This window comes from Podarcis muralis, chromosome 3, assembly GCF_964188315.1.
Source record: "Podarcis muralis chromosome 3, rPodMur119.hap1.1, whole genome shotgun sequence".
In the NCBI taxonomy this organism is placed as follows: domain Eukaryota; kingdom Metazoa; phylum Chordata; class Lepidosauria; order Squamata; family Lacertidae; genus Podarcis; species Podarcis muralis.
Window position 1 is genome coordinate 40,114,742 of NC_135657.1, and position 25,430 is coordinate 40,140,171.

General features: G+C 41.0%; 2 protein-coding genes across 3 annotated transcripts; one reads left to right on the forward strand and one right to left on the reverse strand.

Annotated features, from left to right (window-relative positions):
• Positions 1 to 2,499: 2,499 nt before the first annotated feature.
• Positions 2,500 to 12,693, reverse strand: YIPF4 (Yip1 domain family member 4). Of its 2 annotated transcripts, XM_028724276.2 has the most exons (6): positions 12,407 to 12,689; positions 11,285 to 11,447; positions 9,663 to 9,834; positions 7,625 to 7,702; positions 6,960 to 7,073; positions 2,500 to 5,790 (listed from the first exon to the last, which is right to left on the reverse strand). In XM_028724276.2, exons 1-6 carry the CDS (start codon positions 12,510 to 12,512, stop codon positions 5,653 to 5,655), a joined length of 771 nt encoding a protein of 256 aa, XP_028580109.1. In that variant the 5' UTR covers positions 12,513 to 12,689; the 3' UTR covers positions 2,500 to 5,652. The 2 variants fall into 2 exon arrangements, with proteins under 2 accessions (XP_028580109.1, XP_028580110.1); XM_028724277.2 differs by lacking the exon at positions 7,625 to 7,702 and having other exon boundaries at positions 12,407 to 12,693.
• Positions 12,694 to 15,070: 2,377 nt separating this feature from the next.
• On the forward strand, positions 15,071 to 18,855 carry NLRC4 (NLR family CARD domain containing 4). Its single transcript, XM_077925693.1, is given in 5 exon segments — positions 15,071 to 15,891; positions 15,894 to 16,014; positions 16,016 to 16,199; positions 16,201 to 16,270; positions 16,273 to 18,855. Coding segments are annotated over 5 exon segments (912 nt in total). The 5' UTR covers positions 15,071 to 15,719; the 3' UTR covers positions 16,638 to 18,855.
• The last annotated feature ends 6,575 nt before the right edge of the window (positions 18,856 to 25,430 follow it).

Consider the following 25,430-nt stretch of genomic DNA (forward strand, 5'->3'; position numbering starts at 1 on the left):
AAGTGACGTTGTCACGCCGGATGCGGAATGCCGACAAAAGAGAACCGGCTTCGCGAACCGGAATTGGAGCGAAGGGGTTAATTAAGAAAAAAAAGGAAAAAGAAAACCCCCACCCACCACCTGAGTGGCCAAAGGGACGCTTCTCGAGCGACGTCACTGGCTCAGTTGACTCCGCCCCAATTTCGTCTTGTTACGCATTCTTTCCCGACAGGCACCGCGCGGCCAGCAGTATAAACAGTAGCTGAGCTGCTTGTGCGGTGCTAGGAAATGGTGCGCTTGTGTTTTGCTGTAGGGAAAAAAGGAAGAAAAGAAAAGCAGGGCGGGTCTCTATTAAAAGGAAGGTTGTCGTAGAAAAAATATCCGGGTTTCTGCTTCAGGATTTATTTATTTATTGCTTGTACACATTTCTTCGTGCTGGGCTTGGCAGCTGCGTTTTGAGCGCTGTTTTCACGAACCCCCCCCCCCCCCCGAGCCTCCGGGAATGAAATATTGGCTTACTTATAAGGGCAGCCGAGCATCAGAGAGGATCGTCACAAAAAAAGCCAGGGCAGAAACACTCGCCGCGTGGGTTTCCTTTATTTTCATAAGTGGCCCGGGATTGTGTGTGGCGGGAACACAATGCCTAATCCAGGTGGGATGGGAGTTAACAGAAAACCGCACCTCGTTTAATATGGACTCACTTACTTTGGTATCCTTTCCACACCTGTTTCCAGATACCCCCATACCGCTTCATCCTTTCCTGTTCCACTGCAGGCGGAATAATACTGAAATGAGGTTTAATGAACATTCACAGGAAGTCCTAGTCTTACTTTTGAGCTTAGAGCATGTTCCACACATTCTTATTTAGGCTTTTGGTTTCTGGGTTATCATGAAGTTGTAGTTTTTCCTGTGAGGTTTGCCTAGCTATTCAAAATCAAAATTTTGTACGTGGCCTATAATTTTGCCCTTGATTTATAAACAGTGACATATGACTGAGCCTGCAGCTGTTTTCTAAACTCATTATGGCATGCTGTCAGGGCTGAATTGTGCCTAACATCAAGTTTCCAAACACTGGTTTTTCTTCTCTTCAGTAATGGAAATTTATCTGCTTTGATGCATTTTGATTGCCTGTGTAGATAAAATAGCAATCCTGAATTTTGCACGAATTGCAGAATACAAAATTATATAGTACTTCATTTTCAAACAACCTGATACAGACTCTGTTTCTCCTAATCCCATGTAAACGTTGCGTTGCTGTGCTTATTCAGTTGTGGAAAAAACCACACTAGTTCTTACAAGGCTGAACAGAAAATTAGGATAAGCCTAGAAAATAAGTTCTAGGAAGGAAAACAAATATGCACACTTAACATAAACACAATGGTGAATATGTTAACAAATTTAATTATTTCATTCATCTGAAACACTGATCGTGATAGTGAAGTTTACAAGTTATTAAATCAGTCTTATCTCCAACCTAGTTTTCAGTTTTATGTTACAACCAGTCTTGCCTCTCAGGAACCCCTTTCCAACCACGTCCCACTATTTCTAGATATATTTATTACTAATAAAACATGAACAATACAGTACAATTGTTGTCCCCTTTCCTTTCTTACCACCCAAGTCAGAGTGACCTTTTATAATGTAACAAAAGGAAGTATTCCCAATGCTTGTTTTGAGCTTCTGAAGTCCAGTCTATAGTGATATTCACTTGACCTTTCTAATATGCATTCTCAGTATGTGAGAATTTTTTACAGAATCCTGGTGCACAGCTGTAGCATATTTTTGATGAGTGTATCAACACAAAATGGACTGTCTAATTTTGTATTAAGGGAAAAGGGTTTCTCTTGTGCTGCTGGGCACACTTAAAACACTGCTATCAATTGCTAAGGGCTCCTGACTGCAATATAGACTGTAGCAAAATGCCAGGATATGTACAATTAAAAGTGGACTTGTTTCAGTTGCTTGTGAATTTGTATTTAGCTGATACTACCAATTATTATAAACTTTAGCAATGTATGCTTTAAAAGACCAAAAAGCAATCATCAGATTTTTCTGGTATATAGGAAAGTAAAAATAGCACATGAAAAAATTAGCTTCCTGAATTCAAAAATAAAGTTTCGGCATCTTCACCTTAAAACAGTCATGTATCTAAAAGTATGAGGGGAATTGTGTTTGTAAACTGGAATTGTCCCCCCCCCCCCCAAGGACAAAATATTTAATATGAAAGCAAAGCAGGTTTTATCAAACTCCAGTCACGGATAAATACCCACATCCATCAACAGTGAAAAGAAGTTCATGGCAGAACTGTTCCGAGGTGATGTCAAACAGAAATGTTACATATTTTCAGGTATAACAAAAGCTTGTGTTATCCATAGTCTTATAAAAATAAGTTTCTTTTTAGAAATGCACAAGTTTAAACAGGATAGGTATGGAGATCTTGGAGGACTGAATTGGGAAGACTGGATCAGGGGGAAAATGCTGTTGTTGGGAGGTTTAATGAGTACAAATAAGCTTCATACATATTGTGCAAACAAGTTTAATTCCAAATTTTATAAAATACATTTACTGTATTTACATATATGCCTAGCCTAAAAATAGTAATCAAATGTAACGAAAAAGGTTCATTTGTTATAAACTGTTAGAACCATTAAATAACCCAACCATTTCTTTGCATAGCATATGCAGAGGTGAAATATCTTTTGAAACATTATGCAATTCTGCTCATGTGTATAAAAACTGATGTTAAATCCAAATACACACTACAAATATACACTTTAATCCAAACTGAGCACAGTATTCAATGTTAGCCATACCTAGAATAGACCCATTGAAATTGATGGATATTACTAACTTAGTTGGATATCACACTACGTCTTCTAGGCTACAAGTTTAAGAACGCAGCAGCAACAGCATTAAGGAGCTAAATATTATACCAAGTCTATATTACTGTTCTTACGTGAGTTCAGAAAGACTGGGCTATTGCATTTTATCTTTCCCCGTTAGTCAAGAGTGTCATACTGTTGTTCTGTACTGTATATTCCCTGTACTGTAAACTAGAAAAATGAACTTCAGTCCTTGTCCTTGGGCTCCAATATTAGTAATTAAAATGGTTATTAAAAGTTGCCGTGCTAGTATTTACATTTTAAACAGCAGCAATATTTTTTGTACTTCCATTTGTATATACGGTTCTCATAAAAAATGCCAATTGATTGTCGCTAGGCCATTTAATCATACATGGTTCTAAAAAGACCACAGGATTATTGAGGTGAGCATATGCTAATTGGAACTATTAGCATATACTTTCAGAAAATTTATAATTAGATGCATCACTTATACATGGGTCATTCTAAGATTCTTACATAAACATCTTCATGGAATGCACCTATGAAGCTTTCATAAAAGCCTTCCCATGTTCTTGGTTCTGCTGATGGGGTGAGTTGCAAGAGCAACTTGAGAAAATTGAAACAGAAAATTCTAATACAGGAAGTGACTCTACTAAAGTTACGATCTACTGAAATTAGGTAATATTTTAGATTAAGGGCTAAACCTTTAGCAACATCTCAATAAAGTACTCATTATAGAATACATTCTTGACATAATTAACACAGTACATACAAACTAGGAATTAACCCAGGAGTTATTTTTTCAGTAATAATTTGGGCCTAGTTGAATAATGAACACAGCCTACAGGCAAAGTGATTCATACAATAGTGGCTTGCTTCACATAGTTTGCCTAACAAAGAGGATAACCACAATTTTTCCTAAAGATGATCAAACTATGGATTGTTTCTCCATTTATTTTCCAGCTCTTCTTGGCCTTGTGCCTTTGCAGGTTGGTGAGCATCTGGGGTGAAGTGGGCAAACAAACCAAAGTTAACCAAGCCAATCCATGTTTAAAAGAAAGCAAGGTTTGTAAGCCAACAAAAAGCAATTAAAAGCCATTGTTAAGCTGCTAGACACAATTCACACATAACACACTGTCATGGCTCAATAAGCCATGGTTTAGTGCAAGATTCAGACTAGAAACTTGCTATCATAAAAAGCACTGCTCAGTTGTTTAATTTGATTGAATTCGATTTAAACAGAATAAATACTTCAAGAGTTACTTAAAACTGAACCCAGTTTAAAGAAATTTTAGGCTGATCGGCTGCTAAATTAGCTCCTTTTTTGTTATTTTTCTAACCAAGAAAACAATTTGGTAATATACTAGCAGTTTCGCAAGGTTCATTTTTTAATCCCAATTGTCAAGAGCTCTGATCCAGCTCATTTCTTTTAAAAAGGGGGAGAAGACACTGGGCAATGTCCAACCAAGTAACTCAGAGCAGATCTATTGAAACCAATGGATTCAATATCCATTGATTTCAATCGGGCTACTCCAAGTATGAGTAACAACCGACATCACCTACTAGCACATGACTGCTTACGCAAGAATGTGGGTGGGGATATGCATCCAAAGCTGAATCTGATTCAAAGGCATACATGTGCTAAAAGCATCCCTATTCAGATGTGCATCTGAATAGTGCCTGGGGTTCCCAATCCAGCAGGTGATACACATAATTAGTCTGCTTATGGGCACAGAGCTCCATAGGTGGCATGGAGCAAGGGTGTACTTTGGAAATGCTAAAACATATTAAGTAAGTCCTTGTAGTTAAGACTATAATTTCAAGTTTTATTGGTGGGGAAAAGTTAATCTTGGGCCAATATTAAACAGCCATTTCCATAATATTCTTAAGCCACGTCAAAAATTATCCTGGTCATCACAACACAAGTTTAATTCTGTTGCTAATCAAAGTCTAACTGCTGCCATTCTTCATCAGGTATCATCTCATATTAAGGAGTGCCATTTTACCATAAAAAGTAGTACATTACCCCACTCTGAACAGTAATAGGTCAAAACAGCAAAACAAGGTGTTATAAAAACAAGTACAGTTTTGGAGAAGCACTGTTTATTCCATTATAAGATTTGGTTCAGAACTGTAAGATTTATTTAAACCTTTCTCCCCATTTATCACCACTATCATAAAGATTTCCAAATCAACACTGTAAAAATGTTCTATGGCATACACACAATTTTATCAAAAAACAGTGACTGATTCAAACATTTGGATGCTCAAATTGTTATGCATCTATAATCCTGCTTCAACAAGGAAATAACCTAAACCTACATACGGATGCACATAAAACACTTTCAAGAGTCAGAATTTGTAATGGCCAAATCAAGAGTGTGCAAGGCACCACATTAAGGGTCATGTCTTGGTTACAGGCTAGTCTGAACAATCGGGACCGATTCATAAATATATCTACAGAATATGCTGTGTTGAAAGTAATAAATGAACTATTAACAGTAATCAGAATTCCACTTCAATTTAATGTACTAATCATATGGTCCTTGTGCATTTGGCACAAGTAACAAACTTTTATTCTGAAATTTCAGGCTATAAACACAATGTTCTTACCTTGTTCAATAAAAATCTTATAAGTCTTCAACCTAAAACTCTGTTATAAATCTCTAATGTAACTAAAACTGCTTAAATAATATACAGATATAGTTGGATTACCACTAAAACCTTGACAGCCAGATATGACAGTCATTTGTATTTTCAATCAGGCAACATTTCATCAGTCCTCATGGCAAGCTAAGACATTGTTCCTGTCCAAAGCCAACACTGCAGGTCACACCCCAGTATATAAGGACAAAAAATAGATGTACAATAAGAAGATGGGGTAGATTAGGAGGGGCTTCTTGGTCTTAAATTCTTCTCCAACTAATAACGAAGCAGCACTGTATGCAGCCCAAAATACTCCAAAAAGCTGAGAAAAACAAGAAAATGAAATGTTAACATAGCATGAAACCCCCCTCAAACTCCCCCAGAAGCAATATTTATATCTAGAACAAGCAGAACCAGTTGTGACCAAGCACAGGACTTAAAAATCAGGGCCTATTGAAAATCAGTGGAGCCAAGAAACTATTCACAAAGGCATTCCAAGTTGTTGTTTTTCTTGTTGCCTTTTAGTGACTGAAATGACAGATCAGTTCACATGGGCGCTTCAGCCAGCTGTCCCATTCAATTAAGAAAGCGGCGTTAGAAAATTTGTGAGCTTCCACAGCTAATGTGAATGTTGCAGTGTCATCAGATGAAATAATTGCTCACTGGAATGGTGCCATCCTGTGGATGGAAGCAATATTGTAAATCAAGTTCCTCTAATATTTAAATTTTTGAATATTGTCCTTCCACATTACTGTACTGAAGGCAATTTACAAGCCACATAAATGGCAAAATATGCAAGTTTTTGAATTGCAGACATGTTCAACCGGTCGACTGCAATTGACAGGTAGATCCCCTGGTGTTCCTTGTCGATTGTGAGATCCCTATTGAGCGCGGGATTAAAAAAACTGCAGAATGAATGTCTCCGCCCCTCGCCCCTCCCTCCATAGCGTCAAGTGGGTGGTCTTTGGTGTTTTAGCTTGGCGATGGGGAATACAAAGATTTAGCGGTGTGTGCGTTTGTTCGCAGGGGAGTTTGAGGTGAGCAATTTATGTCATTCCCCCTGAAAAAAAGCTTATCAACTGTGGTGAATGCCCTCCCAAAAAGCTCAACATCTCTGGTCAATCCTCGATGGCAATGGGTAGACCACTGCCAGTTTTTTTATACTGGGAGTAAATCGCAGTCTCTTAGGAGTTGAACGGGCATGCTATAGGGTAACAGACCAACAAAATTCAGAATCCGTTTTGCATATACTATTATAAGGTAACAAAATATGAACAGAACAAAACCTGAACTCCAATACTCATGGGCAGCTTATCTATAAAACTTAAGCACTCTAATCTGTTGCCCATTTGCCATAAAGGATTTCAAACAATGTTTTACTGACATGGACTAGCTGAGTAGTCATATTTATTGCTTATAAACTGTAGAAAAATGAACTGGCATATTTTTCAGTCAGCTTTGCCATTCTGCCAAACAAAATAGTGAACTTACTTTTATTAGCGTAGAAACAACATCAAATGATCCAACCACCAGAAGTACAGGTGCTATTACAATAAGAGGAAGTAAAGAATATCCAATCACACCGAGAACTTGGCCATATGCAACCTGCAAATTTGAAATAAACGAAGTTACCAACTTCCTTCCAGTAATCTTTCAGCTTCAACAAGAGATTCAGATGACTGCTCAACCTGAGCCCAAGAGGTCAACATTTTGTTATATGGAAACTCCCCCAAACCCTCTTCTTCAGCTAGTCTAGAGATGGGGAACCTCTGGCCCTCCAGGTGTTGCTTTTATTCCCAACACTTTCTCCATCCTTAATCCAGTCCTTTTCTGACCTATCACATTATCTGCACTGTTATTCCACCTCATAAATCTTCAATCAATCCCTTTTGCCACCCTGTATGCTTGGTCTTATCAGCCAAAAGTCAGATCTAAGCCCCCAGAGGAAAGAATCAACTCCCTTCTCTATTCTGCATTCTAGGTTGCTGTGTTAATGTTGAAATGGAAACAATAGTGACCAAGTACTATTTTTAAATGAGTCTCAGATCAGAAATTATTACGCAATGTAACACTGAAAACACAAATGATTAGAACCAATTTTGAGGTAATTCATGTTTGACATTCAGTGACCAAGTCCACTATCACAAGGTTCTTACCTCGCCTCCGAGAACCCTGGCCAACAGGAATATTGTCAAGGATCCAAATATCCAAATAGTTATAATCCATGATACCACCTTAAGAAATGTTTAAAAGAGTCTCGTCAATACTCTTCTTTCATCAATACCAACTAATTTTGAAAGAACAGAGCTCAGCTAACTTCTTTAAGTTATTAGCAGGTATCCTCCTCTTTTGAAACCATTGAAGGAAGAAGGTTTACCACTGTGGCATCAGGGGTTCCTGATTTCTCTTATGGTTTAAAAGCTGCAGCTAAACATATGAACCCCACAGGATCAGACCCAGCTCACATCTCATCTAGCAACCTGTTCTCACAGTGGCCAACCAAATGTCTAGGGGAAACCTATATGTTATACATAACCACAACAGAACTCTCCCCACTCATGTTCCTCAGCAGCTGGTATTTGGAGGAATGCCGCCTCTGATACTGGAGGTTGGATACAGCCATCATGACTAATGGCCATGGATAGCCTTTTCCTCCGTGAGTTTGTCTAGTCCACTTTTAAAGTATCACTGCAACTTGTGGTTGTGAATTCCATAGTTTAACTATGCATTGTGTGGAGAAGTATCGTATTTTTTTGCTCTATAAGACTCACCTTTCCCCCTCCAAAAATTAATGGGAAATATGTGTGCGTCTTATGGTGTGAATGCAGGCTCCTTGGCTTCAGCGATAGCAATGCGAAGCCTCGGAAGCGCAGAGGGAGCGCTCCCTCCGCGCTGCTTTCGCTGAAGCCTGGAGAGCAAGAGGGGACAGTGCGCACCGACCCCTCTCACTCTCCAGGCTTCAGGGATAGCCGCCTGAAGCCTCCGGAGTGCAGCAGGAACTCCCGCTGCGTTCCGGAGGCTGCGGGTTATCTTCAGTGAGGCCAGGAGAGCAAGACTCTCCTGGCTTCAGAAAAAGGAACCTGAAGCCTCCGGAGCGCAGCGGGAACTCCCTGTGCAGCGCCCCTTCAGTGAAGCGGGAGGAGAAATGGAAGGGGCTCCGTTTCTCCTGCCGCTTTGCTGATGGGGCGCTGAGCAGAGAGGGGGAGATTTTTTTTTTCTTGTTCTCCCCCTCTAAAACAAGGTGCGTCCTATAGTCGGGTGCGTCCTACAGAGCGAAAAATACAGTATTTCCTGAAGCTTCCAGCATTCAGCTTCATTGGGTGGCCCTGGTTTCTACTTATCAAAAGAGACAAATTTATCTCTCTGCTCTTCTTCCAATCCTATACACAATTTATGCACCTTTATCATGCCCTCCCTTTTATGTCTTTTTCAAAATTAGAAAGTGTTAAATGTTATAAGCTTTCATTGGGTGGTGCTGGTACTCCAGAGCTATGTAGCAACAGAAACATAAAGAGTTACGGTTGCTGTTCCTTCCTTCCTTCCTCCCAAGAGCGCCTCTGAAAATACACTGATGTAACTCTCAGCAGCACTGTGTGAAGGAAGGATGGCAATAGTCATCAGAGCTCTACTGCAATTCCTGGTAGAGCTTTTAAATTACAAATAAAGAGAAGCCCCACCTTTGTGCACTGTAATAATTGCACCCAAAATAGGGGTGGTGAATAAGGGTTGCTCATTTCTTTTCTGACTTAGTGTGTTCAAAAGATCACTTAATTCTTCAGTCTGGAATATTGCATTCACATCAGACTCTATCTATTGGCTAGAATTCTGAGTGTTCAGGAGTTTTTGTCCTCAATGATGTCCCTATGGTTGCATGCACATGACTGCATGGCTAGATAAAGAACCACTAGGGGAAGGAGAGCAAGGGAGGAATAGCATTCCAACATTCTTTTCCAGAAAGAATTTACCTCTGGTTGTATGTCAAGTTGTATAAAAGATACTGTGGCACAATGGGCCAGTGTGTCTGGCTGTTAACCAGAAGGTTGGTGGTTCAAGCCCACCATTCTATGATTCTAAGAACTGTGCATTTCTTTCAAACCATGGCACAAGAAAAATGCTTTTCAATGGACATTTGCCTAAGACCATGTGATATCTCAGTTACCTTTATTGTTATTTAAGATAAAGGCCTTTACACACCTTGAATTGTCCATATAATGAGATCATTGAGAAGAACAGGACAACTGCTAGAGGGCCCCAGAAGTCAGGATTATCTCTTACTACTTGTCTGTTAAATCCAAGAGAAGGCATCGGCATCAAGACACATCGGATTTTGTAGTATATGTCCTTTAGATCAATGTCTAGCTCCTCCCTAAAGTTATATTAAAAATACAACTTTCAAAATATGCTTCTGAAATTATTTAAGTACCAGAAAACAAAGTAGCTCAAAGATTTATAGAATATCCATACATGTTCATGTAAACTATTGAGAATATATGTTTTGGTTTAGGTCAGGGGTCTGCAACCTTTAAGACAAAAAGAGCCACTTGGACCCGTTTCCGAAGAAAAAAAAGCCGGGAGCCGCAAAACTCATCATTATAAAAATAACTTTTTTGTCACTTTTTTAAATTATTTCTTTGTTTGACCCCTCAGAATTACTCCTCCTCATAGAAATAAACATTAAATTAACAAGTTACCTTTTTGTGTGTGTGTGTGTTCTTCACTCCCCTTCAAAACAGTGACCAGGATACATGCCCCCTTTCAATGCAGTGACCAGCGTACATGCCCCTTACAATGTAGCGAGCAGGCGGGCGGGAAGGTGACGCCGGGACGGTGTGTGACTAACGCACGCACCGCCCCCATGCGATGTCACAGCCAGTACAGTGGGGAGTGTCGGGGCGCACAATGCGCCTCCTCCCCTCGCTAGTATCCACTCCGCAGCCGCGGCAAAGGTGTAAAAGAGCCACATGGGGCTCAGGAGCCGCGGGTTGCAGACCCCTGGTTTAGGTTTAGTAAAATGTTGTATTATAACTGTATTATGTTTTGAATTTAATTATATATACAATGAATATTTTTATATATTTGCATTCTAGTCAGCTTCTGAAATGAAAAGCATAGTAATTACTTTCTAATACATTTTTAGTCTGCCCTTTATCATCATCAATCTCAGGAAAGAACCTATTGACTCCTTACTCTGCTCTTAGCCCTCAGGAAAGAAGACACCTTAGCAGGAAACCTAAGGAGGCAAGGCAACAAACAGCCCACAACCATGGTGCTAACAAAAACAGAGGTGCTTTCATTAAGACAGAGGCAAAAGTGTAAAATTATGGTTAGATTTAACAAGCCACCTTCAGCTACATTTTGAAGTTGGCTTCTTTGAAATTAAGGCAGATTAGAGTTAGGCACAGTTTCTTCCTCACAGAACATGGCAAATCAGTTATGGAAAAGCAAGAACTTCTGAAGTCCTTTTCCCAGCCAAGAAGAAGAGGATAGGGGAGTGCAGAAGCCAAAGATTCATTGCTGCTTGTTCCTGCTCATGCATATCACAGTAAACTACAGTTTAGTGTAATGGGAGAATGTGTCCACTATGAACAGTGATGAATTGTCTTGAATTCTAACCTTTACTTATAATGCAAAAAAAATCTCTTGAATGAGACACAAATAATCTGTGTTTACACTTTATTCAAGGGTCTGTAGTTAATGAAGAGTTAATGATTTTCCTATTGCATCCTTGTTCACCATTTACACACAATACTGACCTAAAGCAAGTAACCGCTTCAAATACAAAATTAAACTAAGACTCTCGGAGTAATGTTACTTACAAAAGAGGTTTATTATCTTCAGGGTCATCATCTTCTACTTCCAAAAGCCAGCCATATCCTCTCTGCCTCAGGAATGTAGTTGCAGTAGATTCTTTGATAAATTCCCCATTTCCTCCACCAAGGTTGAGCTTCACATCTGCAGAGGCTATTGAACCACTCAGATCTTGACAGGGAAAATGACACATTTATGAGAAAGCTACCAAAAATACAGAATAGGTGGTTATGCATGAGTTTCGATGCATATATTCCACAAAAGTGGAATATACTAAAATTATAGAAAAGATTATTATAAGAGATCATTGAATTATCCAGGATCTAACATTTTGTCTCTGCTCCCCGCAACCCAACAAAGTGGCACATTGGCTAACGCGCTGCATATTGGTTTTTTCTGCTGGTCTTAAGGACCCCTGTCAAGACTGTACTGCCTACTGTGCCACAATCCCAATCAACAAAGGAGGTTGATGTGGGCAGCTAAATCAGATACGCTTCATAGTGCTATCTGGGCACCAAAGAATTTGGCAGACCACTGTCTAAATAGCACAGTGGTTCTTGAAAATACAGAAGTCGGCCTTCTCAGATAAGACAGGATGTGTGAAATGTGCTGCAATATAGTCGTCCACGCACACCTAATCCATTTCTCCCCAGCACAAAACTGGTCATTCCCAAAGCACAAGTTTCCATGGCAGGATTTGCCCGCTCCAGACAATCCTGTGTGCAGGGTGAGGCAACCAAAAGCAGGTAAAAGGAAGAAGCCTCGAAGATGTGGGTGGCCTGTCAATCTCACATACCTATTTTATTTAGCCCTCCATTCATTTGCCATTCAAAAGCTTGCATGCACCCCCACCAGAAAACTCCCTCGCCATCTGCATCTGCTTCTTTTTTTAAGCGGGTCAAACACGCCCCATCTGCACGCAGGTGCCTTTTGCCACGCAAACCCTGTGACGGGGGCCAGAAGGCGGAGTATTTGCACTGGATCACATTCCCACACCCAAACAGCAGAAAGAAGCACGACGGCACCCGCTTATTCAGCCTGGCAGCCCCAGGTATGCGGCTGCCGCCCCTGACGCAGCTCCGGGAAGGGGCGCCCTTTTCCTTCCCACTGCAAGACCCCCCCATTCCTACCTTCGGCGTCGGCCGAAGAGACGAAAGTGAAGTCCCCGTTGTTGGGCGCGTAAAGGGGCGGAGGCGGCGGGGGCCGTGGGGGCTGCTGGGGGCCCGGAGGCTGCATCACCCCGCCCGCTTAAAGCCTCGAAAGCCGGGCCCGTCGAGCGAGCGACACCACCGGGAAGCCCGTCGGCAGCAACCCGGAGAAGCAGAGCCGAGCCAAAGCTGCTGCTGCTGCTGCTGCTGCCACCGCAGCCTCCTCCGCCTCTTCCTGACTGAGGGACAAAACAACAGTGAGGCCGCCCTTCCGAGTGGGCCTCAGTAAGGCCCTCTCCGATTGGCCGGGATGAAAAGCGCTTCCTCGTTGCCGTCGCCTCGCCCACCTCTGCGGCAAATCTCATTGGTGCGCGGGGCCACCGAGCCCAGTGATTGGCTGAATGGGAGCTCGCGATGAGGAAGGGGGAAATAGATTCGATGTGGACGATTGCGAAGAGGGAGGGGAGGATGCGAGCGCATCCGGCCACGGGAGGCCTAACTCCGCCTTCCTCGGGCTCCCGCCCCTATAGCCCTGCAACTCGCGCGTCATTGGCCACGCCCACGCCTTGCATTGGAAAACGCCTGACGCCAAGTCAGACCAGCACAGCTAGCTCAGTGGGGTCTACGGCGCGCTGACTGGCAGCCGCTCTCCAGGGTTTCTGGGGATTGCCCTACCTGGATATGCCTAGGAATGAGCCTGAGGTTTTGTTGGAAGCCGCCCAGAGTGGCTGGGGAAGCCCAGCCAGATGGGCGGGGTAAAAACAAATTATTATTATTATTATTATTATTATTATTATTATTATTATTATGTCTTCCTTCTGCATACAAAGCAGATATTCTGCCACTGAGGTACAACGGCAGGCTATGTTTTCTACCTTTGAGTATCCTAGGTTCTCTTTCACACCTGGGCTGTACTTTATACTTCAGCCTTTGAAGCCTTGTACTCAGCAAAAACATCATCACATATGTGAAAAGGGAAAAAGGTGGGGGGGGACCAGCCACACACGGTCACATAAGTGTGTCCACAATGGAGTAGCATGCAAATTTATATTGGTTCTCCCCCCCCTTTCCTAATGGATTTTCCACAAACAGGGGAAATCCAGTTTGATTGGGGTGGATTCTGCCACTTAGATAAGGACAGACGTGAAAAACGTGCATACATGGGATGCATCCAGTCCACTCCAAAATGATGTGTGTACACACATCCTCTCTTTGCTCCCAGCTGGGTGTTTATAGTGGGATTGGTGCTCATGCATGCAAGTTCTTTCCTGCATCTATACTATGTTGTTGGCATCAACACTCCCCAACTTAATCAGAATTTAGCCCTTTATGAGGGAAATCCAGTAAGTAAAAATAACTTGCTAACAACACATTTGCAATTTAGGGTGCTGCTACAATCTGGAAGCTCTCCCCCACCCCCCACTACACAAACAACATGAGTCTATTTCGGTCTAAACCCTGTACACAGCAGGGGACAGGTGGAAATTGCAGAGTTATGAGAAACTTAAAAATAAGGTGCGGGATTGGTTACACTATTTTCAAATAAGAGAGGCCTTTAATTTGGACAGGAAAAATGGCTTCCAGGTGGAAAAATCAAAGTTGGAAACAGAATTGTTAGAACCCAATGCTAAGATATTGTCAAGAATGTATGATTTGCTGTTGAAATGGAATACTGAGGATGAAACGGTTAAATCGGCTATGATAAAATGGGCACAAGACATTGGTCATAACATTATGTTTGCTGACTGGGAACGGTTGTGGACCACCGGTATGAAATTTACGGCATGCAGTGCCTTAAGAGAAAATATTATGAAAATGATTTATAGGTGGTACATGACACCAGTCAAGCTTGCAAAAATTTATCATCTGCCCGATAACAAGTGTTGGAAATGTAAAGAAACTGAAGGAACATTCTTTCACCTTTGGTGGACGTGCCCAAGGATTAAGGCGTTCTGGGAAATGATCTATAATGAACTGAAAAAAGTATTTAAGTATACTTTCTTGAAGAAACCAGAGGCCTTTCTCCTGGGCTTAGTCGGCCAATTGGTGTCAAAGAAGGATAGAATTTTTTTTATGTATGCCACAGCAGCAGCAAGAATACTTATTGCAAAGCATTGGAAGACGCAAGATCTACCCACTCTGGAAGAATGGCAGATGCAAGTAATAGACTATATGGAACTGGCTGAAATGACCGGCAGAATCCGAGATCAAGGAGAGGAGCAGGTGGAAGAGGATTGGAAGAAGTTTAAAGTTTATCTACAAAAACATTGTAAAATCTATGAATGCTGAGGGCATTAAAAATGAAATGATGGGGTTTAAGTGGCCAAGATAAATAGATTATAAAGAGAAGGATAAAGGCTTAAGATGAATAGTTAATGATCTTGCTGAACTAATTTTTAAATTGGAATACAAGAAGGGAAGGCGGGTGGAAGTAAATGAGAATAAGGTATTGAAAGTTATCAAAATGAAAGAGTGTTCTTTTTATACTAAATTTTTTTGTTGTTGTATTTTTCTTTTTCTTGGGTGTTTTTTCTATTGAGATTTTTTGATGTTTGCTGTTGTTTTTCTTGTGGTTTTCTTTGTTGGGTTGTTAACTTTTTTGGAAATCTTTAATAAACATTATTTTTAAAAAAATAAATAAACCCTGTACACAGTGACTTGATAATAAGCACATTTAATTCACTGGGACTTAATTCCGAATAGGCATGCTTAGGATTGTATTGTATTTTATTTTATTCAAGTTGGCACCCTTGATTGGAGCTGAGAGTCCAGCAACATGGTTAGTTTATATTCTTGCAATTTAGCTATCAAATAGCAAAGTTCATCACCATTGTATTAAGATGTTCCTGCAATTGTTATTTTTCAGGTGCTGCTTGACAAATGTCTCAAGAACACCTTGATTGCTTGGTTCAGGATTTAGCTGACTTTTATAAGAATCCATTATTTTAAAATTTTCACCTACTGCGTGAATAAATTGACATCATTTTTTATTTTACAACTACTTATACAGATACTTTGCTTTGGAGGCTAGGACAGCTGTCTTTAAATGCCCTTTTAGATGAACTAGAAGATGGCTCATTAGGGCTGCCATACATCCGTAATTTCCCGGACATAGCTGGGATTCGTCTGCCAAAAGTAGCGTCTGGGTGGAATTTTCTAAAATCAGTTAAAATGTCTGGCATATGGCAGCTCATCTCGGAAGTCTTGATTTTTTTGGTGAATTTTCTTTAAAAACCTTGGGTTTTTTTGGGAGATTTTGCAAAACAAAAACAAAAACTCAACAACTTTTTGAAATATGGCAACCTGTATAATAGAGGGAGAAGCTGGCAAAGGAAAAACAACTCTCCTCAAAAGGATTGCCTGGTTGTGGGCTAATGGAAACCAACCTTCGATGAGAAAATTCAAGCTTGTTTTCTTTATCAGTCTGAGCAGTACTCAGGCTGGACTGTATGAAACAGTGTGTGAGCAACCTCTTACGAGCAACCTCTTACGAGATGGGCAAACAGGAGTTTTCTGTTTGATGGATATGATGAATTCAAACCCCAGAGATGCACAGAAATAGAATCACTGATCAAAGACATTTGTAAATTAAAAAACAGTCGTTGTTACTACAAAGACTGAGTTAATTAGAAGTTTGAGGCTTTTTGGGTCGCTGATTTATGAGACAGGTGATCTGGCTGAGGAAAGTGCAAAACAGCTAGTTAGAAATGTATTGAAAGGCCAGTTAGCAGAGGGCTTGTTGTCTCAACTGGATACAACAGATTCTTTTTTTCAGAAATCAGGTCAAGAACCATATGAAGACCCCTTTGTTTGTAATTATTGCTTGTGCCATCCAAGTGGGGGAAACTACTTTAAATCCACAAAACAAAACATTCTCTTCTCTACAATACATGATTTGCTGGCGGGGGGAAACAAGCACAAGAGCAGAGGGATTTGTGAAGACCATTTTCGCCTAAGCATAAACCCCTGTGGAGATTTAGCACTAGAGGGAGTATTTGACCACAAATTTGATTTTCAGCCTGAGGATTTCTCCAGTGTGAAAGAACAAGTCCTGCTAGCTATAGTCCTCATGAATAAATACACAGCTCAGAGACTAAAGCCGGTATCTTGAATTTTTCATAAGTCTTTCCAGGAATACACTTGGAGACTTTCCAAGTTATTAACATCCAATTGGGATAAGGAGGCGGCCAGAGGGCATAGTTACCTTCTATGAATGAATAGCATCTCAGATATTATTACTACATTACCACAGTTTACTTCTTTTTCTTTCTTTCTTTTTCTGTATACTTATAGATTATAAACTGAAGCCACCAGAAAATTATCAGGCACCTATCAGCCATTCATCAGCAAGACGGTCTTTTTGGATTGCCATCTTCCCATGATCTGTCATCAAAAATAGAATCCATGAAAAAGGAAGGAAATTATCAAGTGGAAAAAGCGCTAGTTGCAGTTCTTGGAAACTCATTTGTGGAGTGTGCCATTAGTAGAATAACAAGGCATTTGAAATGCACAAGGGACAGAAACATTTCCAGTATGACCTGTAAAAAAAAAAGTGCAACAATAACCGAAACACTAAATAGCCTCATCCTTACTTTATTGTACAGTACATCATATTGTGTACTTGCATTATATGTTCAAATAATGAGAATTAGGTAGATTTGTATTTAAATGCAAACTGAATCAAATTGCTGTTCTATCCCAAATTATAACTGAGTGGTAGGGCATATGTTCTGCATGTAGAAGGTGCCAGGGTCAATTCTTGGCATATCCAGATAGGGCTGGCAAAGATTAGTGCCTGAAACTCTGCAGAGTTGCTGACAATCAGTGTCAACAATAAGCTGAAGAAATAGCTCAGTTGGTTAGAGCGTGGTCCTCATAAAGTTGAGGTCACAGGTTCAGTTCCTGTATGGGACAATGGCATATTTCTGCATTGCAGGGGGTTGAACTACAAGATCCTCAGGGTTCCTCCTAACTACAATTCTATGATTCTATAATGCAGGTAGGCCATTGGTCAGACTGGGTGGAAAATAGCCTCCTAAAGATAACAAAAAACTTTGGAGACTGTCAGACTCTTAGTATCTGAAGTTCCACATTAATGCGGACTGCCGTGTGATCTTTGGATGAAGGGCGAGGTACAAATTTAATAAATAAAATAAATAATAAAAACAAATATTTGTGCAAAGTTGTAGAAAAATATATTGGGGCCAGCTGTAAAACCAGCTGTAGTTATAGTACTCATTACTAGGCTGATAAAATGTGAGCAAGCGGAACCAGGCCAGCCCCAAACATTTTGCTGCTTGAGGCAGATTAGCAAACGCTGCCTCATCCCCCCCCCCCCCATGTCAAGGTACATTGTACACAAAACCAGCCTGGTTATTTGAATATTTGAAGCAGAAGATCCCGCAAGGACCCCTTCTTTTCCTGGCTGTAAAAACAGAACAGTAAATTAAATAACATAACAATTTGCTGCCCTTTTATGATATCCAAAATTTGCCGCCTGAGGTGCCTACTTCTCTGCCTAATAGTAGGGCTGGTTTTGGATGGAGACAACTTCATGGATAAAGCTTTCTGTAATGCCTTTAAGGCAATTGTGCATCTATGACGTTGCACTCAATGAAGTTCTCCAGGAACAAGTCATTTCAAAATTAGCTTCAGATAGCTTTCCGAGTTTTGTTTCATTTGGAGTCCCATCAGTTATAAAGTACTGGCTTTGCCTAGAGATAAGCAGCTTTAGGGTTCATTTTAGTTGGACTATTTCCCACAAGTGTAATAAAAGTGTTCTTAATGCTCCTTAGAGGCTTGTTAATAAGATTAGAAGAAGGATTGTAATATTTGTAGTAGATGACTATCCGATAAATGTCTAATCTCCTTTTTAGGAGAAAGAGGATTGTTAAAGAAACAGCCTTTTGGTATAAATCCCAAACAGTAGCAATTGTTAACTTTCAGCAGCTTATGAGCATTACCAGGCTGTTGCTAATTAAAATTCTTACACAGAAAAGTCATGTCACCCTGGCCTTAACCTGCCCCATATGATTTCAGCAGTTGCCCTGAATCAGTGGAGACTTGGAATGTGTTGATCACCTTCATCACTTAATTTATTGGGCGAGCAAATGGCCGGAACATTAATTGTCTTCACACTTTATAGCATGCAAATATAATCACTAGGTGACCTTGGACCAGTCACTGTCTCTCAGACTAACCTACCTCACAGGGTTGTTGTGGGGCTAAGATAGGGAGGGGCAGAGTCATGTATGCCACTTGGAAGAAATTTTACAATAAATAAAATGATATCAATGCCCTTTAACTCAGTGCTGGTTTTTGTTTAATAATAATAATAATAATAATAATAATAATAATAATAATAATAATAATTTTATTTGTATCCTGCCCTCCCTGGCCAAGGAGGTTTAGTTCCGGTGACCACTCATGGACCATCCATCACAATTTGTCCCATGGAAGAGGCTGACTATAATGACATGAACAAGAAAGAATATTCAGGAATTCTAAAAACTAAAAATGAGCGATATGGCAAATACATTTAAATAATACAAAAGTGATCTGAACTGTCAGTTTTTGTCTGTCCAAACCAGTGTAGATTGTAAATGTAAAAATGTAAAGTGAGACTAATATACTTAGGGGAGCAACACAAGGATGTGCACACCCTGTTGTGAGTGTGTGTGTGTGCAGGAAAATGTTTAGTGCTCTAGTGTCTTCCTCTAGTGTAGGCTAGTGGTTAACAGTGCAATCCTTATCATGTCTATTCAGCAGTGCTACTGAATTCAGAAAGGCCTACTCCCAGGTAAGTGGAGTTAGGATTGCAGCTTAAGTGTGTGAACTAGGAACCAGGAAACCCTTGCTTTAAATATCAAAGTTAGATTACTGCAATGCGTTATACGTGGGGCCACTTCTGAAGATGGTTGAAAAATTTCAGCTGGTGCAGAATTTGGCAGCCAGGTTGCTCACCAAAGCAAGACAGTTTGAGCATGTAACACCAATCTTGGCCCAACTGCACTGGCTGCTGATTAGCTTCCAGGCCCAATTAAAAGTACTGGTTTTGACCTATAGTCTTAAATGGCTCAGGACTGCAATGCTCCATATGAATCGACCCAGACCCTGCCCTCATTATCCATGGCCCTTCTTTAAGTGCCCTCCCCACAAGAGGTCCAGAGAGTGGCAACACAACAATGGTCTTTTTCTGCAATGGATCCCCATTTGTGCAATGCTCCCCACAGGGAGGCTTGTCTGGTCTCTTCATTACATATCTTTAGGCAACAGGTGAAAACGTTTCTCCCCGGCCTTTGGCTAATTAAACAATCTATGGCCTTTTAAACTGAAGGAGGGTTCTTGTTTTTGTTTGTTACTATATTATGTATTTTTCTGTTTTTATATTGTAAACTGCTCTGTGATTATTGGCTGAAGGGCAGTACAGAAATTTACTTCTTATTTATTTTAGTATTATCGGTCCCAAATTATTATTTTCTGTGTGGATGTGTGTGTGTGTCTTTGTAGTCAAACAAGCTGTTATATAGTAGCTCAGTCTTCCTCTTCATGGAACAACCCAGTTGGAATTATTGCAAGAATTACTTAGGGCTGCTTCAAAGTGTATGGGAAAAACCTCCGGGGCACAGGCTATTGGACATAACAAGATACCTTGCCACTTTAAAAAAAAGTTTACTATTTTAGTTATGTCATTTGGTTTTAATTATAATGTGTTTTGTATTTGTTTGTTTTCCCTCCACCTTTTTTCATTGTAATTATACATGTGGTTCCCACCCCCTCCTATAAAGTCGTTTTGGAAAATTATTTTTTAAAGTCCAGAATTTTATTCTGATTTCTGTTTCTAGCCACTGGGTGTCACTGTTTCTCTATGACTATAATCCAGAGAAAAATCAGAAAGAAACAAAAAAAATTCAAGTAACCCAATAACATCTTTGGAATAGAACTGTAACTCGTTTTATACCAGGCTAAGAGAATTCAAGAGCAGATTGGGGCTTGTCCACATCTGAACATTAGTTGTTTAGTCATGTCCGACTCTTGGTGACCCCATGGACCAGAGCACATCAGGCACTCCTGTCTTCCATTGCCTCCCACAGTTTGGTCAAACTCATGCTGGTAGCTTCGAGAACACTGTCCAACCATCTCGTCCTCTGTCATTCCCTTCTCCTTGTGCTCCCAATCTTTCCCAACATCAGGGTCTTTTCCAGGGAGTCTTCTCTTCTCATGAGGTGGCCAAAGTATTGGAGCCTCAGCTTCAGGATCTGTCCTCCCAGTGAGCACTCAGGGCTGATTTCCTTAAGAATGGATAGGTTTGATCTTCTTGCAGTCCATGGGACTCTCAAGAGTCTCCTCCAGCACCATAATTCAAAAGCATTAATTCTTTGGCCATCAGCCTTCTTTATGGTCCAGCTCTCACTTCCATTATTAAACCCTTTGGACATCCCCAGGTATCTTAAATGGGAGACTCCACGCCCTCACCCCACTTGGCAGTCATCCATGAAGGAGATCTGAACATTATCAAGCTGTTAATCCACTCCCCCCCATTCAGATTAGACAGTAGTAGTTCACACCAGCAGGTATTTGAATTTGCATATAAAGAGCAACTTTGGTCTTTCCCATTCATACTAGTGGACAGCGTGCAAACTTGAATAAAATATGGGGGGGGGGGCTAAGTAAGCCCTGTCCCACATAATAAATCACATGACGGGGTCACGAACACCATTTGAATAGCAAATGGGGGGGGGGGTCCTCAAATATTTTAGGGGGGGGCAGAGGGACCCCAACCCCTAGGAGTTGACTCCTGTGCCAGTGGATGTTCTCTTTTGTCCCTGCCTTCTAATTTGTCAATTCTGTCATGTCAATAAAGTACCAAAGATAGCACACAGACTTTGGGTTGTTGGTTTTTTTATATATAAAAAAATCCTGCCCAGAAAAGCAGTTAGGCAGTTGTAAATTCTCAACACACTTCAGATTACTGTTCAATATCTGTTGTAGAAACTTCTGATGTGGTTTGCTTGTGCAGTTTTCTGGTTTTGTGCAAATCGGAGGGATCAAATGCGAGAGAGAAAATAAAACTACACTCCTCCATTCAGGAGCCTGGAGGAAACAGTTACAGGCACAGCCAGAATAACAGCATTGAGGAACAGATAGGTAGCCGTGTTGGTCTGCCATAGTCAAAACAAAAAAAATTCCTTCCAGTAGCACCTTAAAGACCAACTAAGTTAGTTCTTGGTATGAGCTTTCATGTACATGCACACTTCTTCAGCATTGAGGAAGTAGTGGCCATGCAAAGGGGAATAGCAGAAAGTGATGGTTGATCCACCTACCCAAAAACACAAACACAAATTGTCTGCGAGCCCAAATGCATGATTTAGAACAGGGATCAGCAAACTTTTTTAGTAGGGGGCAGTCCACTGTCCCTCAGACCTTGGGGGGGGCTATATTTGGGGGGGGGATTAACAAATTCCTAGGCCCCACAAATAACCCAGAGATGCATTTTAAATAAAAGGACACATTCTACTCATGTAAAAACATGCTGATTCCCGGACCGTCCATGGGCCGGATTTAGAAGGTGATTGGGCCAGATTTGGGCCTTAGTTTGCCTACCCATGATTTAGAACCTGGAGGAGTTTCTTTCTTCCACAGCTCCCTCAATGAGGGAATCTCCCTTCAGCTTTTCAGTGAGCCCTAGGCCAAAAGGACTTTGAGTCCTGGCAGGTTCCCAACTCTACCCACACACTACACCCCAGGATCACTCTGTTTTGGGTGCAAAGTGTCAATCTAGGCAGCCTTATCTAAGCATACTTTCTAACAGGAACAACACAGGGAAGAAAATATCTGTATCTGCTGAGAGGATAATGCAGCAACACTTTGCTCATCCATCTTCTGTGTGTCAGAGTACAAAATGCACGATACCACTTTTCTGTTCTTATAGTATTATACTTCCCACATTTGCCATGACAGATGTGACATTTCTATTGACACACCGCATGTATTGCCTACATATCATCTCATGGCCTTCAGGCTATAGGACAAAGTGCCACCTCACGTGAAGAAAATCTTTCTGACATCTGTGGCAAGCAACTGTTTATTTCTAGTTGCCTGAGGATGTAAATCCAGCCTGGAATCATATAAAAGTGTTTTCTTAGCTTTTTGTGTGATGTTAAAAGCAACTGGGGAAAAAGAAGGCCACAACAACAGCTAAAGATCTAGCAGAAAAGCAAACACTGTTTAAAAGCTCCCCCCCCCACACACAACCGAATAGATTTCTAATTTTGTGGAGCTCTTGAGTACAATGAAACTTTATTTTCTGAATGACCAGAAATATGTTAAACATATTTGTTTACTTTGGAGTTCAGATAAACAAGACTATTTGCATATATATTTGGGGTTATCAGGCAAGCTGATGGAGGAAAGCTTCTTCTTTTCCCTTGTGCCTCCCCCCCCCCCCCCAGTTTGACCCATGAAAACTATTCATCCTCAGCAATGTATATATGATAGTGTCTGTCAAATAGATAATGGCTACATTATGATAGTAAGCCATAGCATGGGAACACTGGTTCTGGTCCTGCAAGAAAAAATGGATCTCTGATCTTTCAATAAATAAAGTTATGCGAGTTGCTGGCCAGCAGATCAGCAAGTGAACTATCTGGTGTTCAACAAAACCTACATTGCTGGCATATTTTCAAATTCTTCCCGTAGAAGGGAATTCAGTAGCTATCCAAATCCCAGATTCGTCATTCGGGGAACAGGTTGGATGGGTCAGGGGTCATCCTGTGTCTCAACCAGAACAGTTCTGCCAGCCTCTGCTCACAAAATGACACCAACATTGCTTTGCTACAGTCGTGTTTCCTGTTCCATCCACTAAAAATTCAGACAGGCAGAATGTGGGCATCCTTGATATGGTAGCCCTCATTATTCTACTGAATAATACAATAAAGTACAATATATAATAAATAAAAGCCGCAACAAAAATAATTAAATATCTTGTATCATCTAGCACAGCACATTACAAATTCTACAGCAGATAGAAAAATCTGCCAAGACCCTCAGAAGTTTAAAGTGGCCTATTAGGGATGGAGATTGAGAACCACTGACATAGACACATGTAACTGTAGCCTGATGGGCTTTTTAAATGCAAGAAACCTCATTTGGGAACAAAGAGAGATCAGAAGTTGGGAAAGGGTCAGTTGACCCCCCACCCCTTGCTATCATGGCCATTTGTATGTATTGCAGTTTGGCCTTATATAAACACAACACCACTGTATAAGGACAGAAGCTTTCACAGCTGGAGGAGACACAGCAACCTATTAATATGAGACATGACTCATTGAAGCCTCAGAAGGATAGCTAAAGGCTTGTTTAAATAATGCAGTCCTCACACGGAGGCACTGAAAAATATTTACCACTGTTGGAACTTGAGAGAAAAACTTTGTGGTCACGAGTGGCATACCCTCCATTTCGGACTGCTCGTAGCAAGTGTTGTTCTTTTCACCTCAGTCAATGTCTACTGTTATGACACCTAAAATGTAAGAAAACATAATGAAATTCAGCTTGCATTTATGAAATGGCACACTTCATTCAGTAATAAATATTCAATATGTTTTGTACAGCTAAATGGCTTTGTATTTTACAGGTTACACTTGCAGAAAGAAATTGAAAATGTGGGTTCTTGTTGGTGCATGTACTGAACTGGAAATGAATATGTTGTTACCACCATCATCATTTAGTTATTGGCCAGCATTCCAGTTGTCTACCTGAGCATGTTTTTTTCAGCCTACTTTCTGTTGTGTATGTTCCATGATAAACCTCTAGTGAGCCTCTGCTATCACTATGTAAATTTATTAGTTCAACAATACTGGCAGTTTATTTTTTGGGAGGATCACAGGGCACAATGTACTTGCTCAAGGCAGTGAATGTAGGCCAGTCTTCTGCCATATTGTCAAAAGGGTCCATATACTTGCTTTCTGATCCCACTTGTACAGTTTTAATCTTTGTGGAGTGGTTACTCTGTCACATCACATAGTAGTAGCTTTAAGTAACCATAGACTCTGCACTTAATGGCCTAAAGGGGTGGGAGGAGTTCTTTAGATTGGGGGTTTCCAAAGTGCGGTCTGCAAGCTTCATTGAGGTGTCTTCATTCAGGGGGTCAGGATTGGCTGAGGGTGTAGCCAGATAAAACATTTGAAGCACAGCAGTGAGTACTAGGAAGAACCCTAGCCAGGCTGTAGGAGAGCCTAGGTAGCACAACAGGAACTGGAGAGCAGAGAAGCACAAGTACTTGAGCCAGGCCAGTGTAGAGCTCTTCTGAGGCCCAGGGTGGTAGCCTTGTTGGGATAAAGTTATAAGCTCAAACAAAAAGCATCTGGTTCTTGGCAGTGGCCCCTGGCCAGCTTAGCCCTTCGAGGCCCAGGGCAAATGTACCCGGCTGGCCCCTACCCCTGCATGGACCTGACTCGAGCTCCAGGCCACAAGAACTGTCTGCTACTCACTTCTGATAATATATAACAGCAAAAGACTTACCTGGAAGTATTTATAGCCAAGCCCTACCAGGGGTTGGGGATGGTGTTATATTGGGACCTAGGAAAACGAACCTTCTTCCTCCACTTTGCAATTTCCTGGGACTTGCTGAAAGGCGCATGAATACACAAGCCAGGAAAGTTGGCCCTGAAAAGTGTATAAATGATATGTCCACTAAGTGAAGCTCTGACATGGCGGATTTAGGGGATCGCAACCTGGGGGTGGAGATTTGGGGGCACCACAGGGGGAACCACAACTATGATGTAGAATGGAAGGTGAGAGGTAGGGTCATCCATTTTTGCCATTGCACAGGGTGCTGTTGAAATTTGAGACCCCAGGGTCCACCACAATTTCTGCTATACTGTTTAAAGTGGCCCGAGTTATTCCATATTGGACTAAGCAATCAGAGATCCCCAGTAATCTATATAGGTTGTTAAGGAGAAAAGCTGAGCTTACCCCTAAATATTGGCTCTCCAGGAGGTGTGATGAA